The 18,746-nt window shown below is 44.5% G+C and overlaps 1 protein-coding gene across 7 annotated transcripts in view; it reads right to left on the bottom strand.

The window, feature by feature from the left end:
• Positions 1-18,746, bottom strand: part of AFAP1L1 (actin filament associated protein 1 like 1) — a 96,997-nt gene that overhangs the window by 28,675 nt on the left and 49,576 nt on the right. For 5 of the 7 annotated variants that reach the window (XM_061616860.1, XM_061616858.1, XM_061616864.1 and 2 more), the window contains 6 exons: positions 10,042-10,170; positions 7,092-7,175; positions 5,968-6,065; positions 3,594-3,705; positions 2,392-2,490; positions 498-709 (listed from right to left, as the gene is read on the bottom strand). In XM_061616860.1, the coding sequence (XP_061472844.1) occupies positions 498-709; positions 2,392-2,490; positions 3,594-3,705; positions 5,968-6,065; positions 7,092-7,175; positions 10,042-10,170 (734 nt within the window). Of the gene's footprint in view, positions 1-497; positions 710-2,391; positions 2,491-3,593; positions 3,706-5,967; positions 6,066-7,091; positions 7,176-10,041; positions 10,171-10,846; positions 10,875-15,495; positions 15,530-18,746 lie in introns of those variants that run through there. The other 2 variants (XM_061616862.1, XM_061616863.1) reach the window with 2 other exon arrangements.

Consider the following 18,746-nt stretch of genomic DNA (forward strand, 5'->3'; position numbering starts at 1 on the left):
TCAAAAATTTCAGGTGGAAAAAGGGTCAAACACTCTCCTTCCTCCCCCCTCCAACACCAATTGGAGCATCGTACCTGCGTTTTTCACCTCCATCTTAGGAAGTGCTATACTAGGTCTGCAATATATATCCTTAACAAACTGCAAATTATATTAGTTACAGACCAGCTATTCTCAAGGACAAAGGATATGTCAAAAATATTATGAAGCACATAGCGCACAACATCTTCAACTTGGACAGCAAGGGGAATCATGCAGCTATGTGGCTTTGTTGACCAGTTCCACCAGCAGGCTCCTTTCTTTTTTCTTTAAGTTGCCAACTCTTATCACTCCGTGCCAGTCCCCGCAAAGAGGGGGGTTCCCCTGTCAGTCTCATGTATGCAAAATAAATGGATTCCTAAGACATCTTTGACTTATTAGCAGGATACTCCCATTTTCCTCCCTAAAACATTTCTTAATTTCCTGCACACACCCTGGCGTTCCACAAGCCACCAACTCACCAGGAGTTTGTTGTCCTTGATGACCGTCAGTTGCTTGGCCCATTGCCCAAATCGCTTCTTGCGCAACAGGAAAGCACAAATCCTGCAGTCCTTTACCAGGTTCATGGAAGCTTCCTCCGATGGCCATTGGTGTGTTAACCTTTGGCCTTTCCCATCCTCTTCGTCCTCATCGTAAGACTCATAGGAGCTGCTCATTGCATCAGAGTCATTGTCTAGAAGAAAGCCGAGACAGCCTAATCATCCAGGATGCCATTGCCAACATCACCAATACCCTATACATGGAATGACGCCTCTCCTTTAGGGGCTACTCCTCCTAGCTCTCTCTCTTGGGGGGGGGGTCATGTGTGCACACATACACACACTTTAAGTCCAAAGCCTGGCAGGTGGGGACCACAGGGCAGTTTCCAGAACACATACAATTTGTGTTTCCTTGAACTTCTTTCCAAGCTCGTCTACGACACTGGCAGGCTAAGTTGCAACTCCTCCATAGTTAAGCTCCTTGGCTACCATTTATGGATCTCAATATTGCAAACATCTGACTAGAACCTGCTGGGTTGGTACAAAGCAGGTTAAAACTACAGAGATGCAACTTGTAGATCTGCATTCTGCTTCCACTGGGGCCAGATTTCTATTAACTAAACAAACATCCTTGCTATCATGTTTCAAGTATTCTACAGTCTGCTTATTCTTACAAACTCTGGTTTGAATTTATAAAAGGCTGGACTTTTCACTGTATGTTTCCCAGTGCATGCTTATAAATTGTGCGTGCATGCTTATAAATGCATTGTGTTTCAAGTTAAATAGACCAGTTGAGATTATCTCTAAAATTCACAGCTCAAGGTAACAGTAACCATTCATTAAATTTCCTGTAAATTAAGATAACCTATGACTGAAGTAATTTTTAGAGGGCTGTGGGAAAGGTTTAAGCTATTGTGCAGGCTTTAGAAAATTCTAGAGATTTCTGTGAGATGGACCTTTATTGGAAGTAGCACCTGTTTTTTAACTGGGTATTTTTTTCATAAGTGCTCTTAGGGTAAGTGATGCATATATCACATCTATTGGCCAAACATTGTCCTTGAGGCACTCTTGTCTCAGCTTTAATACTTAGGAGAAAATTTCTACACCAGAAGGCTGCAGGCAACAGTTTCGGAACAGAATTATTGGAAGTTACGTGCAATAAAACCACACAAACTAGCTGCAGCTCTATTTATGGCAGTCACATTACTGAACAAGTTACTCTACACCACAGATCAAGGGTGAGGAATCTTTTTCAGCCCTAGGGCCGCGTTCTCTCATGGGCAACCTTTTGGGAGCCACCTACCAGTGACGGGAGAGGCCAGAGGCAAAAGTGGGCAGAGCAAAAGATGCGACTCTTACCTTGCACTCTTACCTTGCTCTTACCTTGAGTTACCAGCCACACAAATGTCACACATTTCTACACACACCCTCCCTCCCTCCCTCCCTCCCTCCCTCCCTCCCTGTTCAAGAACATATTCTAGCTAAGTAAAACCACTTAAGGAGAGTGCAGAACAGGACAAGTAAGGGATATGGTCTGGCAAGGGGGCCATGGCTGGGCAGAGTCCCAAGGGCCAGGCAGAGAGGCCTGGAGAGCTGCATTCAGGAACCTGAAGTTCCTCACCCCTGCCATAGGCTGACAAAGAATGTCCACATTTGTTAATAGCATGCAAGGACAACTGGATTCAGTATTTCTTATTTTCTAATCACTGCAAAACACACAGGCCTTAGTACAACGGGGACAGGATGGTCTGAGACATATTGATATCCTCCGACTGCCTGCGCTCTTCCCCATTCACTGGGCCAATGAGCTTAGTGCTTAGCAGGCAGGGGATTCCATACTCCCTGTGGCTACATATATTGTTGCAGTACTACTTACAAGAGTTTTTCTGTTCTCCGTTCATTCTAGTGACAGGGTAGTTGCTGTCTGCATCTTCGTAATACCCATCCTCTATTGAGTTGGGGGGACTGGAGCTATCTGTATAGGGAGAAGATGGAATATTTCAGACTACTGCGTGCGCGCACACAAGGTATCCACAGTGTGGGTTCGCTCTGTGGCACAAAGACTGTGAGGAAGATTTTATTGGAAGGCGATGCTGAAATAAGTAGTGTTACCAGACCAGCTCTGAGAAGGTGACACAGGAAAGCTATCACTGCTAATGAAATTATAAGTAAGACAGGCAACAAGATGAGGGGACAATAGGACTCTGAGGGGGGGGAAATGGAAGTCCTGTCCCTGGATCTCCTCTGCCATTTCCCAAATGGCCACCAGACACAACCACCCTATAGAAGAAGGGATATCATGCTGAATGACACATTCCTGGCTTCTGCCTGGTAAAAGCTCTCTAGTATTTTATGCCTTTCCCCGACACTTACCACAACACATATTCTTCCTCCACACACAGGGCTAAAGAGCACTCCATTCCAATCCCTTTAGTCTACATTCCACAGGGGAACAAACCATGTGGCAGGCCAGCTCCTAGAACCAGATTCTGCCTACCACCCACCACTCCTCTCCACAACCTCCCCTTCTTGCCTTCTTCTGGACTTTGCTAAGGGGGGTTGTCTCACTGATGCCATAAGACACCCAGCTCACGAAGGATACTTTTCTGTTCATGCCCTGGGACCATAGCTGAAGGTTGTTCCAGTGGGCTCTCAGGGCTCATCATTTTCTTTGATTCAAGAGAAACAACAACAGGTGTTAGGTTCGGGTTTTTTTGCCTTTCCCTAATCTATCAGGCAAGCTGAGAGAGAGAGATTGTTCTTAGACAGGCCCTTCGCATTCCTGCCACTCAGGGTTTACCAGTATAATTCCAGGCAAGTCTGAGCAAACAACTGCTTGTGACATCTGACAGACGGGGGTGGGAAGGGCAGGGAAGCAGGAAAAGGGAGTGTGACAGCCCCCACACAGTGCCATTTCCCTCCCTGTGGCATATAAATTATAAGTCTATGACTTGCCAGACACCTGGTATGAGCCTTTGTTTTCCTAGGCTGATATGGGGGAATGCCAGAACACAAAGCGGTGTCAAGACCCAGACAGCTGGCTGGTTCTCCCCTTTGTCAGCCTCCAATTAGACTTACTGTGGGACGTGATGTACTCAGGGGCTTTGCCTGGGCCCAGAGGCAGTGCTTCCTCGTAATAATCTTCAGGAGGGGGTGTGGTGGGCAGTGGTGGAGGCAGCTCCCCGGAAACCTGTGAGGGGAAGAAATTGGGGAGATAACATGGATGACCCGGGTAGCGCTGCGTTGTTGTTGCTGTCCATCTTTCTTTGCACATCTTTGCCTCCTTGTTAAAAAATTGGCAACTGGATATGCCCATCAAGTCCAGCAGCCTGTTCTCACAGTGGCCAACTAGATGCCGATGGGAAGCCCCCAATAAGGACTTGAGCGCACCAGCACTCTCCCCACACAGCAACTGGAATTCAGAGGCACACTGCCTCAAACAGTGGAGGCATAACACAGCCATTGTGGCTTGTAGCCTTATCCTCCATGAAATGTAGCCTTTACTGTGGGCTCTTGTGATGGGTCTGGCTGTGAGTTAAAGTAGGGAAGGGCAGACTTCAGACTTGCTCCAAGATCTACCAACTGGAGCCAGGCGCAATAGACATACTTAGAATGAAAGAGTGCATTGCCTCTCAGCAGCTGCTGAGCAGCAAGACTTGTTCTGAGTATCAGAACTGAGCTAAGCTCACTATCCTTCTACACAAAAGTCCATTTCCAGTTACCCTGAGCTCACTTCATTTCAGCAATCTGATTTAGGAAAGCCGAGTCATTCTGTTGTTAAATAAGTGAAAGTCAGACAGCCTTGCTGATCTGTTCAAAAATCACCAGAGATACGTCCATAGATCCTGATGTACCAGAAGATAATTCTGGATTGTATCCAAGATTAGTCACAGTTGGAATAGACCCATTGAAATTAATTGATGTAGGGCTGTATTCAAGTAAGTCCTATTCAGTAGACCCACTGAAATTAATTAATCTAAGTTAGTCAATTCTGTTAACATCAATGGGTCTGCTCTAAGTAGGTCTAGCATTGAATACTGGCATTATATGACTACCTCAGGCCCATTAATTTCAGAGGGTCTTCACTTAGGTCTTAGATGTAGACCACCTTATGTGTAGCTTTCTCTTTGAGAGTACTAAGCAACAAAGACCCAGCCCCATCCGGAGGAGAGATGGGCTTCTCTACTCTACCTCCTCTTTCCACAGACGTGGCAAGTTGCCACCAAGCCTTCTCTTAGGCTGCAGAGAGTTGAGAGTGGCTTGAGAGAGGCTGTCCTTCTCATGCTGTAGTTGTCGCACACACATACTTTTGCTCCACTATTGCTTCTGGCCAAACAGTTTTTTTAAACAATACAAAAACCTGAAAAATCAGAGTGGGATGTGAATACACACCATAAGCAGCAACGCCTCAGGGAAAAAAAAGAAACTAAAGAAAAACCCTTGTTGTTGGTCTCCAGCCTCACCTTCACCTTCCAGTGACTGCACCCATGTCTCAATGTAGATCAGGTACATTTCTGAAAGGGGCTGGGCAAAGACTAAAAGCACAACTAAGATTTTTATCAATAGAATGCATATGGCAAAGAAGATGGCACCAAAATGTATGTCTCTCTTCCTTGCTGGTCTGTTCTGACCAACCATGGCACCAGAAACAACATTGGAAAACTAAAAATGAATGCCAACACAGTTTTCTTTCAAGTTGTGCATCCTGCAGAGTGCACAGTAAGCCGCACTTTGCAGACATTATGAGGCCCTGGGCAGATGCTCCATAGCCCTTTGCTTCTTACTATTTGTTTCTGTGTCTTTGCATATCTAATAGGATGTACTGTGCAGCTCTACTCCAGACTTCAAGTGCTTCACCAGAACCAGTCACAGGGGCACTGAGCCTATAGGAGGGTAGCTCAGTGGTGCAGCACAGGCTTTGAACTGGAGATCTTTTGTATGCAGTCTCCAGCACCTACAGGTAGGGCTGGAAAAGCTTCCCTATCTGAAACCCTGGAGAGCTGCAGCCAGTCAGTGTCATAGATCAAGGGGTCCCGATAGACCACCAGTGGTCCATGAGCTTAATTCAGATGGCCCATGGCAGGTCTGCATTAAATATTCACATTGAGTTTTAATTGTATTTGTATTGCTTCTTTTATTCCTTCTATTGTATTACCATTAGAATTGTTTGCAAATTATAATACAATCAAATACAATACAAGAAACAAAGGAAGCAATGCAAATACAATTAAAAATCATATAGCACCAAGAACAGCACATTACAATTGCTACCACAGGCAGAAAAATTGGTAAACCGCCATGACCATCAGCAGTTCTCAAGTGGTCTACGGGGAAAAAAAGTTTGGGAACCACTGTCATTGATAATACTGAGCAAGATGGACCAATGGTCTGACTTGGTATAAGGCAGCTTCCTACTTTCAGTAATGGAAAATTGGGGGTTGACAGAACTTACATTTTTAGCTGACTGGCTCCTTGAAAGCTCCAAGTTAATGCCTTCTTTGGCATCCCCATCATCTTCTTGCATGTCCTGAAGATTGCCCAGATCACAGTCTGGTAGGAACATTAGAAGCCAGTCAGTGAACAGTGCCATAATGAAACCTCATAAGCAATCTCTCTACTGAATCACAGACCCTCTCTCTTTCTTAATGGTGCAGACATCCTCCCCTTCCACTGCATGAAGGAATCACAAATACCAGTGTTGGTGCCCATAAGGGTACAAGGCACTGGATTTGTTTAGCCCCTTGGCTCTGAACCATTATGGGGGGAAATGAGACTGGGGGAGAGCCAATAGGAGACAACTGCCCTCTCTCAAAGTGAAGCTGTTAAGTGAGGAAGAACAGCAGCATTCTGGGACATGGTTCACATAACTGTGCAGATGACCCGCTACCCTGATGCTCTATCTATCTGGGCATTTGGGAAAGTATAATTTGGGGTACAAGGCAGGGCAAAGCCATTACCATGAGACTTGAGGCCAAACAAATGTCAACAGGGAATTTTCTCCCAATGCAGTTAGCAGCTTCAAAGGAGCAATGTCCTTAGGATTGAGTCAGGTGAGAAAAGAGTTAAAATGATTTCCCACCTGCTGCTGTAAGCAATCACACATACCCCTGTGGCTGTTATCTGCATTTTCTTTTCTTTTTAAAAAAAGTATGTTAAATGCAAGGGCATATTCAATATTATCCAACTGCTTATTAATATATTTTGTGAAATTTCCACAGGCATTTTCTTAATTGGTATATTTCAAATACTGTACAAGCCCACAAGTTGCTAAATACTAGGGTTGTGAGGAAACCTATATTGAATCACAGGTATATCTGAATTCAAGAACAGCTGATAACCAGGGCGGGATCGTGGGCCACTGCAAAAGTTCACCATTTTGTCAAGGTTCCTATTTTGTTCTTTATGGATTTTCCCTGTGAGGATGGAGGAATCAGGACAATGCTGAGGGCCATGGATTTGTTGTGCAGGGCTTGAACTATTAACCAGCTAATCCAGGCAGCTGAGGGCCAAACAGGCACAAGAGGGAGGGAAGCTCTAGACAAGCGGTATTAGGTTGGGGCAGTTCACAATACATACCAAACCCTTCAAAGAGTGACTCCACAAAGCTAGTGCCATTATGTAGGGTTGCTGTATTCATATACATATAGCTCATTTCCTTCCCTGCAAGGCAAAAAGGACATTACCATCAATAGGGATGAACACATCAGACAATGTGCTAAACCAGTGGGATTTCAAACTTTCTTGCTTCAGGGAATCCTTTCCACATCAGGAAGTCTGGCACAGAACCCCTGCACCTTACAGAGGATTCTAGGACATATTCTAATGCACGCTCAAATCATGTGTGGTGTCTATGCATGGTGCATGCCAGGCCTATTGGGCTTCACTGTTGATTTGCATGAAAGAAGAAAGAGCTTTGAGCAAATTCAGCATTCTTTTACAGCTGCATATTTTAGGGAGACAATTAGTAGCAGCTAAACTGCCATCTTCCAGAAAAGCTCACCTCCCATTACTAATCTTCCCAAGGAAGAAACGCAGTTCCAAAATCCAAGGTACTCCAAAAGAGTTTGAAAACCACAGCTCTAAACCCAGAGGCACAATGCAATTGATGCAGAAATGCAGGTTCTCAACCCTTTCCTGGTACGCTGTGGAGCTGACTCGCAGGTAACAGAAGATGCAGTTTTACTTCCATGCCAAGTTCACCAGAACCCAAAACAGAGATTTTAGTGACTGAATTTAGCAATCACATCTTATACTCACTCCCTGAAACTTTATCTCATGACACAGCAGGATAGCAATAAGGTTTACAGATATTCAATGCATTTTTAAAAAACATTTTATTCATAATTTTCTATTTCTTTTTTCAACAGATACAACAATAAGGTGTTCAATGAATTTTGCATTTATTTTCCCAGCTCCCTGAAAATGACTGGCTTTCACCAAAACACCTACTACTTCGAGAACTTCAGCCAACCTAAATTGATAGTGCCTACATAATTATTTTATTTTTAAATGCGGGGGGGGGGGGAGGATAGAAGATAATGATACACCCATCCATAAAGAACCAGAAGGGAAAGAGAAAAGGGTCTGTTGTCCAAGAGGCGCCAAGCACATGGAGAAGCCATCATCTTCTTTCAGAGGTGACCATTCCATAGAGTCATTGCAAGTGATGCAGCGTAATGCAGAGGGGGAACAAAAGAGAGGCTTCCCAATGAGAAAATATGAGCATTTTGCTCTTCCCATGGAAATCCTTTCTCTCAGCAGAAATCAACCATCAGAAAGGCTACTGGAAACACACATTTCCACAGGAAACACAGAACAATTCCTGTCCAGCTACAGCATAGCTCAATTCCCATTGCCTGTGTACTCAAGTGTTTGGACATATACGTCTGTGTGCGCGCGTGTCTGTGTGTCTGTCCCCTGCCCATCTCCTGGGGATGCTGTTATGGAATTAATTTAGCGGTTTCCCTAAAGGTAAATGTGCTATAGTTATAGATATGGGGCACTAAAAACTTGAGATGGAGACATTTTCATCTTCAGAAGCCTGCGGTTTCACCTGCACTGCACAGGGAGCTATCATAAATATTGAGAAAGTTCGTGTATCCATAGGGCTCAAATAAATCAAAGAACAGAACAATCAGCTCTTGCCAGCTATTGTTTAATGCTTGTTTATCTCTGTTCCTCAAGGTCAGCTGGAGGACTCCCTCTGCATGGAATGCTCCACCAGAGGGAGTCACATACCTCTAGTAATAAAAGGGCCAAGTATACCAGTATTATGAAAAATGACTATAGGACACAATAGACGTGAAGCAGGTGACAAAGGAGTTGCTCTAGGGGAAAGCAGTTGCAGCAAATATAAAAAGAAAACTGGAGAAAGAAAAAGTGTTTAGTTTTATGGGAAGCGTAGTCTCTCTTTTTCTGTTTATCACAGGGATGGGGAACCTATGGCCCTCCTGTTGTTGCTGGACTCCAACTCCCATCAGCTCCAGCCAGCACAGCCTAGGGTTAGGGATAATGGAAGTTGGAGAGCAACAACATTTGGAGGGCTGGAGAATCCCTATCCTTGGCTTATATAAAGGAGGCAGAATAGCATGGTTCCACCTGTGAAACTGCAGCGCCTTCATACAGCACATCCTCTGCTCACTTTGTAGGGCCAAACCAGATGGGACATGGGAGATCAATGAACAGGTTCTCCCACCATTCTTCTTCTTATTTTTTAAATAAAAGCTACTCTGTGATGAGGGCAGAGGGAATTTGGATCAGGACTGTGGGAATAAGGCTTAATCTCTCCCAGCCCCACAATGCTGTTTCCCCAGATTTAGACTTCCTACCACTCCAAAGCTACTATTTACATCATGAGGGAAAACACACAAGTATTATTTTGTTTTATATTTACTGCTACTAGTGTGCAGTAGCAGCTGGGAAAAATCCCAATTGCCTAAACCAGCCTTTCCCAACTAGTGGGCCACCAGATGTTGTTGGACCACAACTCCCATCAGCCTCAGCCAGCATTGCCAATGGTCAGGAAAGATGGGAATTGTGGTCCAACAACATCTGGTGGCCCACTAGTTGGGAAAGGCTGGCCTAAACCAACATCTCCTTCCATGCAGAAACAAAGTCTTCAAGTCATTTTTCATTAACAAAGTACTTGATGAGGCAGCCTTTACTTAGCCTTTTGTCTCTTTAGAAGCCCTTCAGATCCTGATGGCAGGGTCCTTTTTTAAGGGCAAGAAACAGGCCCTGTTGGCTATGCAACCTGTAGCTGTCACCACTGAAGTCAAACCAACCAGGACAATTTGTTGTGGCCCACCCATGTCCTTCCCTTGCACTGAAACTGAGGAGGCCTGCACAACTAATGCATGTACAGGCACATCAAGAGCTGGAAATGTGTCACAATACAGCTGTTGAAGACACAGAACGTACATTAAAGTTGCCACAGCCAGAGGAATCACACAAAGGAAAGGGAGCACAGAAAGAAAGGAAGAAAAGGGTAAATCTGATGTGCAGGGATGAGAGATGGCTTTCTGACCTGTGGGGGGCTGCAGCTTCTGCAAGATATTTGAAACAGCTGTTTTCTTCTCCATTGTGGTAGAGCTCAAGTATTCATGGTCCAAGAGCCTGAGTAATACGTTAAGCTCAGGAAGGAGCTGATCCAACACTATGGGCAGAAAAGGAGAGTAGAGAGTTAGAGTAGGGGTCACCAACACAGCATCTGTGGGCACCTCCTATGGCACCTGGAAAAGATCAAAGTAATTACCAATTCAAAAATCCACAATGCACAAGAGGCTTGGCCTCTCCTACATTGAACATAGCTCAAATTTTAAACATGCCCAAATGTTACTGGATGACAGGATTGGACACCCACACTCCCTTCTGTTATGAACAAAGGAGATGGGCAAAGACCTTCCCACCTAAGGTGGGGCTGTTGGGAGATATGCCACCTCATTTTGTGGCCCTTTCTCTTTTTCTGCTCCCTCAGATGTAGCAGCCATTTTGTGTTATAAAACTCCCCCAAAGCAGTCATTCTGTGACAGGTACCTATGGCACTTGCTTAAAAATCCAAATGTGCCCACTGGCCAAAAAGGTTGGCAGCTCCCATGTTAGAATCTAGCTGCTTCCATTAGCACTATATGGAACATAAAAGACGGGACAGATTGTCTACCAAGGAGAGTGGAGAGAGGGAGAAGTGACAAATTCCATAATACTTGGGAAGAGAGTTACCAGTTACTCAGGCCCTCCTCACCTGGATAAGGTGCCTGTCTAAACCTTAAGTGCACTAACATAGGTTGCAACCAATGTACTTCATACTCTATTTTGACAGGCAGTTCTCTTACTCTCTTCCTTCATCTGTTACATTCAACCATACTCTGATTTTGCCACATAACAGGCAAGAGGAGGCAACAGGACTGCTGGATGAATGTGGCAAGAGATGCAGCCGCTGCAGCCTCACTGCATGCATTTAAAAGCATTGTCACCATCTCCAGGAAAGAATCTGGCAACCTTATATCTGAGATAAGTAACGGTAGAAAGACAACATCAGAGATGTACTCTAAAAAGATACACAGCAACTGAAGATGCACAACAATTAAATACTTTTCAGGATTCAGGAGAAATACTGGTCCAATACAGATTCCTCCCTGCCGCCTGGATTTTCAGAGGTACTCTACCCAAGTCAACGCCTCCATCCACAACACCTCTGTGGTTAGGCAACCACAAGGATAGATTGCCTTGGGGCATAAATGCTAGGAGCAAAAAAACAAAAACAGCAAAAAACCCCACCACCTACCCCTCAGCAATGAATCGAGAGATTTGCAACGCTGAAGGAGGTTGCGGTAAAAGGGGTAGCACTCACTTTAACACCACCACAAGTAGTTGCCTTGTGGTGAAGCAAGAATACCATTGCGTCCTGATGAATTATGGGGTTATCACTTCAAGGTAGGCACATATGAAGAGGTGCATCAGGTCCCTCTGCTTCCATGGAAATGCCCCTCCCATACTCACAGAGATAAAATGCCTCATCTGAGCAACCATCATAGCCTGAGAGCATTGCTTTTGGAAGCTTTATGCAAACCTTGAGGACCACATTTACATGCCTCAAACTCAAGAGCCAGCATCTGAAGTGGAGATGGAAGAAGCAATCTCCCCAAAATAATTCTGTAACGATGCCAGTTACATGTACTGGCACATTGTTTTGTGCCACCCACTTCACTGCTCTGACAACTTGCATCCCTTAATTATTATGTTACTTTTAAAAGGCAACATAATAATTTTTCATGGCTCAACATGGAGGGAAGTCTTTGCATGAATGACTGGAAAGGACAGAGGTCATCTCCTATGTGCTCAGCAAGGGCTCACTTGCTGTTTTGGACATCCTGTGGGAATAAGATGCAACGTATAGCACATAATGTAGTTACCCAAAATTAAACAGCACAGGGTGAGGGAGGGAAGCAGTTTCAGGCGCAGAAGAAAAAGAAGCTACAATTAATTTCTTAAACAGGCATCTCAGCTCAGCTTGTTTTAACTTGACACCCAGCTGCACACAAGGGTGTTGTTTAAGAGGCCACCTCAACCTCAGAGCTGCATAAAGCTTCTCTCTCCCATCATGGTTTAGAAATATCTTTCCACCTTTAGAAGTCAGTCACTTTACCTTTCCCTCCCTTGTTTTCCTTTTGATAGGGTATCAGTTTGTTTGGAAGGGTTTTCCTGATGAGTGCAGGCAATGACATTCAGTCAGAGAAAATGGTCACCATCTGCAAGCTAATACTAACAGTAGCCACTTTAAAAAGGAGGGCTTTGTACACTCTGCCTGAGTAAAAACAAACCCACCCCAATAAACTGCATAAAATATACCAATGAAGCATGCTTTTTACATAATTTATTCTGTTTCTGGTAACCATGAAAAAGCAAGGAGTTGCAGGCCACACTGCAAATCACGTTGTCAATGAAAATCTTGACATCTCAAGCCTAACTTTACAATTCCAAAGGGCCAGAAACATAAACATGAAAACAAAACAATGATTCTCAGGATGCTGAATTCTGTCACCAGGATCAAATTCCACACTTGCTGAGTAATTGCAGGAGTGTGCAGGTTCCTATATAAGATTGCAGGTTCCTATAAAAGATTCCTCCAACTGCTGCAGAGAATTCAAGCCGATGACGAAGACAGACATTTGAATAGTGCTTTCAAGTGTTCAATGTACTTCATTTGCATTACAGCTGTAATCCTTATAAGAACCCTGCAAGGGAAGTTATTATTCCGTTCTTTGACGATGGAGGGGGGGATGAAGTTGAGGCAGCCTTGCTTGCTTAAGGCCACCTTGTGAGTTTAGGGCTGGAATTAGCTATGTCTGTTTGCCACTACACTCTACCCCTCTCCCAAGAAGAAGGTACCGCAGAAGGAGAAGCAGAGCTATAGTTTCCAGGTCAAGGGAAGTAATAGTCCCACTATATTCTGCATTAGTCAGGCCTCATCTGGAATACTGCGTTCAGTTCTGGGCGCCTCATTTTAAGAAAGATATAGATAAGTTAGAGCGGGTTCAGAAAGAGGGCGACGAGGATGATAGCCGGTATGGAGAACAAGTCTTATGAGGAAAGGTTGAAGGAACTTGGCATGTTCAGTCTGGTGAAGAGAAGGCTGAGGGGTGACATGATTGCACTCTTTAAGTACCTGAAGGGCTGTCACATAGAGGAGGGTACAGATTTGTTCTCTGCTGCCCCAGAGGGTAGGACTAGGTCTAATGGTTTTAAGTTGCAGGAGCGTAGATTCAGATTGGACATCAGAAGGAACTTCTTGACAGTAAGGGCGGTTCGGCAATGGAACTGACTGCCTAGGGAGGTGGTGGGATCCCCTTCGCTGGATGCCTTCAAGCAGAGGCTGGACAGCTATCTGCGGGAGATGCTCTAGCTGTGGATTTCCTGCTGTGAGCAGGGGGTTGGACTCGATGGCCTACAAGGCCCCTTCCAGCTCCATGATTCTATGATTCTAAGGAGCTGGGCAATTTCTCCAGAGCACAATCTCTCTTGCCACAGGGCTCTGTTCCCAGCGGCTTTTGTCTCCTCATATCCCCAATACTATTCAGACGGATGGTATTACATATATTATCCACTGCAGTGCCCTCTACTCAGCAGCTGGCTCTTTGCCTACTGAACTCAGAATGCGTTATTAGGCCATCCACTTCTGAATATTTGAATAGTTCAGCATCAAGATACTCATCCATTTCTTTGAGATGATTTGAAAGGCAGCATGCAAGATCCAGATGATTGTTATATGAAATGCTGCACAAATTAGCAAAACAGATCCTAGCAAATTCGAGGAAGATAAGCACGCAGTGAATGAATGAAATGAGACTGAATGGGAAGAAATGCCAGAGCCAAGAGAGGCAGCTCAAGTTTTCAGGGATACTAGATTCAGAGACACTTGTTGTATTCTCCTAAAACAGGAGTCTTAGAGCAGTCAAACACTGGCCAGTGTTCATGTAATTTGTTCTAATATACAACACACTTCCAGCTTGCACATTCCATCCCAATGCTATTTTCTTCATGTGAAAGAAGTTGGACTACAGAAACTAGTTGCTAATCTTATGTCATTGTTTTTATGCCAGGAATTGTCATTTGAAACTGAATTTTACAACCCATGGCTTGTGTCATATTGGTCATAAAATAAAAGAGTAGTACAGTTGGAAGGGGCCTACAAGGCCATTGAGTCCAACCCCCTGCTCAAGGCAGGGATCCAAGTTAAACATACCTGACAGCTGGCTGTCCAGCTGCATCTTGAATGCCTCCTGTGCTGGAGAGCCCACTACCTCCCTAGGTAATTGGTTCCATTGTCATCCCGCTGTAACAGCTAGGACGTTTTTCCTGATGTTCAGCCAAAATCTGTCTTCCTATAACTTGAGCCCATTATTCTGTGTCCTGAACTCTGGGATGATCAAGAAGAAATCCTGGCCCTCCTCTGTGTGACAACCTTCAAGTACTTGAAGAGTGCTATCATAGCTCCCCTTTTCTCTTCAAGGCTAAACATGCCCAATTCTTTCTGTCTCTCCTCATAGGGCTTTGTATCCAGTCCCCTGATCATCCTTGTTGCCCTCCTCTGAACCCATTCCAGTTTGTCTGCATCCTTTTTAAAGTGAGGTGTCCAGAACTGGACACAGTACTCAAGAATGCCTAACCAGTGCCAAACAGAGGGGAGCTAGTACTTCATGCAGTTTTGAAACTATACTTCTGTTAATGCAGCCTAAGATAGCATTTGCCTTTTTTTACAGCCACATCACACTTTTGACTCATATTCAGCTTGTGATCAACAACAATTCCAAGATCCTTCTCACAGGTAGTATTGCTGAACCAAGTATCCCTTATCTTACAACTGTGCATTTGGTTTCTTTGTCCTAGGTGTAGAACTTTGCACTTATCCCTGTTAAATTTCATTCTGTTTTCAGCCCAATGCTATCAAGATCCCTTCAAGATGTCCTCCAGGGTATTAGCTATCCATCCCAATTTTGTATCATCTGCAAATTTGATAAGCATTCCCTGCATCTCCTCATCCAAGTCATTAATAAAAATGTTGAAGAGCACTGGGCTCAGGACTGAGCCTTGCAGTATCCCACCTGTTTCCTCCCCCCAGTTTGAGAAGGAACCCTTGATGAGCACTCTTTGAGTATGATTCTGTAGCCAACTGTGGATCCACCTGAGAGTTGTTGCATCCAGCCCACATTTAGCTAGCTTGTTAATCAGAATATCACAGGGCACTTTGTCAAAAGTTTTGCTGAAGTCAAGATATATTATGTCCACAGCATTCCCATAGTTTACCAGGAAAGTTACCCACTCAAAAAATGAGATAAGATTAGTTTGGCATGATTTGTTCTTGACAAATCCATGTTAGTTTCTATTAATCACTGCACTATTCTCAAGATGCTTTCAAGGTGGAGATCCTTCTCAATTTAATAGACTTAAAGAAAACCTTTATTAAAAAAATAGTTGCTCTCACATTTGTCTTCCAAAGACATCTTTACTAAGAGATGCCTCACTTTCCCAATTCAAATCGCCTCTCTTTTATTTTGTTCTTGCTGACCAAAGCCTTAAGCGGTGAGATGTTCAGGATTTTTAGAACAGGTGGGCTGATGCAGCCTTAAGACTCAAGTGTCTCAAGACTCACACACTATTTCACACCAGAGATGCACATGCAGGCAAACCGTTGGCTGGTTAGAGAAGAAAAAACAAAAAGAAAAGCACATGACTTTTTTTTTTTTACAAGTAAAAAAAGATAAATAGATGTGCATCTCTCCTTGTGGGATTGCTACATGCATTTTATGAGATGGGCCTTAAGACAAGAATTGTCAAAAGGTTATGGCATTATTCAACCAAAATGGTTTAAAACTTTCAACTTCTATTGATTTCAACATGGGAGAGCCATATACATTCTGATGGAGCTTAATGGAATTTAGAAATATTTAACTTAGGCTAAAATTGGAAGTGGGTGTACGATTGAATAGCTCATCACAGTCTGCTACAGACTACATGTTATCTTTCTTCTAATAATTCATTCTTCATCCCTACACCATTCTATTGAGTTTTTATTCCTCTCCAGCAAGGGAGGAAAATGCTCGATTTTAATTTCTTACAGTTAGGAGGTGCTTGGATTTAGTTACAAGGAATAGCAAGAGGGAACTGCATTGTCATTAGGCAAGATTACTCACTCAGGTTCCTCCAATTCTTCCAGCCTCAAGGCACACAAATCAAACCTTTTGGAGTCCGATATATCTTGATTATCTATATTTCCTCCTTGATGACTATTCTGAGGATACTTCATGTGCACAGCCCTAAGACTTCCTGTAAGCTAAGATTCATAATTAATAAATGTATTATTTATTATAAAGAGGATATGATACATACCTAATGGCAACAAAGGGTCTACTGAGCACCATGTTCTGCCCAGAGCCAAAGGATTCAGACTGAGGCGAGGTGATGTCTTTCTCTCTTTTTATTAAAATTATGGCTACATCCAAAGTGGTGCACTGCATTCACCTGTCTACTCTGACTCACTACATGTCCTAACTAACCTAACTAAGCAGTCTCTGCAGCGTTTGGGGAAAGTTGGCTCAGCACTTGTGCCTTGGAAGGCACCGACTTAAGTAGGGAAGGTTTTCACACGCAAGCGGAGGCTCCACCTGAGTTCCACAGGGTGAGGGGGGGGCAAGTCTCAGACGGCACATTGGACGGTGGCTTCTCTAGGTGACAGCGTGGGCTCTGGAAGCTGAACGCTGATTGGCTGGGAAGCATTTGAAGTTTGAAGTGTTCGGCAGGGATTCCTGTGAAGCCGTGGATGGCGTGATCAGGGAGTCACTTCCCAACTGCTCTGGTGTTGGACTCGCAGGAGGGACAGGAACTGCATCCGTGGAAGTGCTGGGCATGGGAGATTGGGGTCTGCCAGAACCCTCCCCACTACTCTCCCTTACTCCCGCTTCCCAAGGAACCTCGTCCTCATCTGACTCCACTCCCTGATCTAGCTCCCCCTCAGTCTGGGGCACAACATGCCATATGGGGCAACAGAAGTCTTTGTTCTATTTGGGGGGCGGTGGGGTTAGGATGTAATATGGAGTGAAGAGCATCTCCAAAACCTCAGGGACACAAGTCGGGGAGAAGCAGTTGGGCCTAGAACTCCCTGGCAGATACCACCAACTATCTGGAGACATAAGTCTCCTCTTCACATTTGAGGGCCATTTGCAATACAGATACAAAAGCCAGATCCATGGAGAAAGTATGCTTGCCTTGCGGTATAAATCCTCACTCCTCCCCTGGCCATCCAGGCCCAAGCAATGCACCACTGATTCTATATGCAAAACAGTCCAAGGGAGCCAAAGAATTTGGGAAATACATTTCTAACCAGACTGTGTGTTTATTCACATGGCAGATAAAATAGTTCTAAGCTCTGTTCAACTGTTAGATGACTGCGGGGAGAAGAGAGGGGGAAGACCACATATGCTGACCCTTCTCCAATCTTGCATTTATTGGAAGATCTGAAAGAGCCTATAGAGTTGTATTCAACTGTCCTACTCAGAGTACACCCACTGAAATTAATGAAACTAAGTTAGCCATGTCTATTAATTAAAATTGATCAACTCTGAGTAGATTAGTATTGAATGCAGGGCCGGCTCCAGACATGCCGGGGCCCTTGGGCACCAGCTTGCCCTGGCCCCTGGCACACATGTGCGCACGCACCCATACAAGCATGCGCGCGCCCATGGCAGGGATGCGGGTGCACAGCTCGCATGCGTGCCATGAGCCAAGATGGCGGCAGAGGCTTCAGCCCCTTAGGGAAACCTCAGCCGCCATCTTTCTTAAGGGCACTGCTGCATGCGCAACCGCAGAACAAGGTAAGTTAAGAAAGGGAATGGAGGAGCCCCGAAGCTCTTGCCGTGCGATCCGCGGCAGCAATCCTGCCGCGAATCGTGGAAGGGGAGCAGAGGGGCCCCTCAGGGGCCCTCGGGCCAGTGCCCCGCCTGGCCACCCCTTGGAACCGGCCCTGATTGAATGTACAATTTGTACAAATGAAGAAGGTTCTTTTCACATGATCACAAAACGTGAAACAGGCAGGATCCTCAATCACATATACAGACCCTGCATTTATACAATTTGTGCTTCATTCAGGCCTTAAAACATATGGTATGGGAGTGAACAAGAGTTACCAGATCTCTGGTTTTTGGTCGGAGTCTCTGGTTTTTGGGGGGGCCCTCCAGCTCTCCGGCTAACACCCCTTAATCTCCAGACTCTCAGCTTCAATTAAAAAAAAAATTAAGTTTCTAGGTGGTCTGGTTCCTGAGATATATACACCAAAACGTCAGCCACCCCCGTGACTGTTTAATCTATTTAACTGATACGACGCTGAAGTTGGTTCCTAGTTCCCAGTTCCTTATTTGCTTGAAAGTTCAAAACACTAAAAAAGAAGAGTTGACAACTACAGCAACCTCAGACCAAATTTAACATGTCTCTGAACCCCAAAATATATGTTGGGGTACCCTGTATGATATATCACTGTGATCGGGGGACTCTCCCCGTCAAGAATAACAATACATTTATGCAATCAAAACCATCAGGCTTCTGATATTATCATAAATACATAATGATGTCATAAAATCATAAAAAATAAATAACTGAGGGTGCCCACCCCAAACTCTGCTCTGGGACAGGACAAATCATATACCCCATGAAAGGGGAGGGTGTCCTCTATGAGATGCCACT

Source organism: Rhineura floridana, chromosome 3, assembly GCF_030035675.1.
Source record: "Rhineura floridana isolate rRhiFlo1 chromosome 3, rRhiFlo1.hap2, whole genome shotgun sequence".
NCBI classification, from domain to species: domain Eukaryota; kingdom Metazoa; phylum Chordata; class Lepidosauria; order Squamata; family Rhineuridae; genus Rhineura; species Rhineura floridana.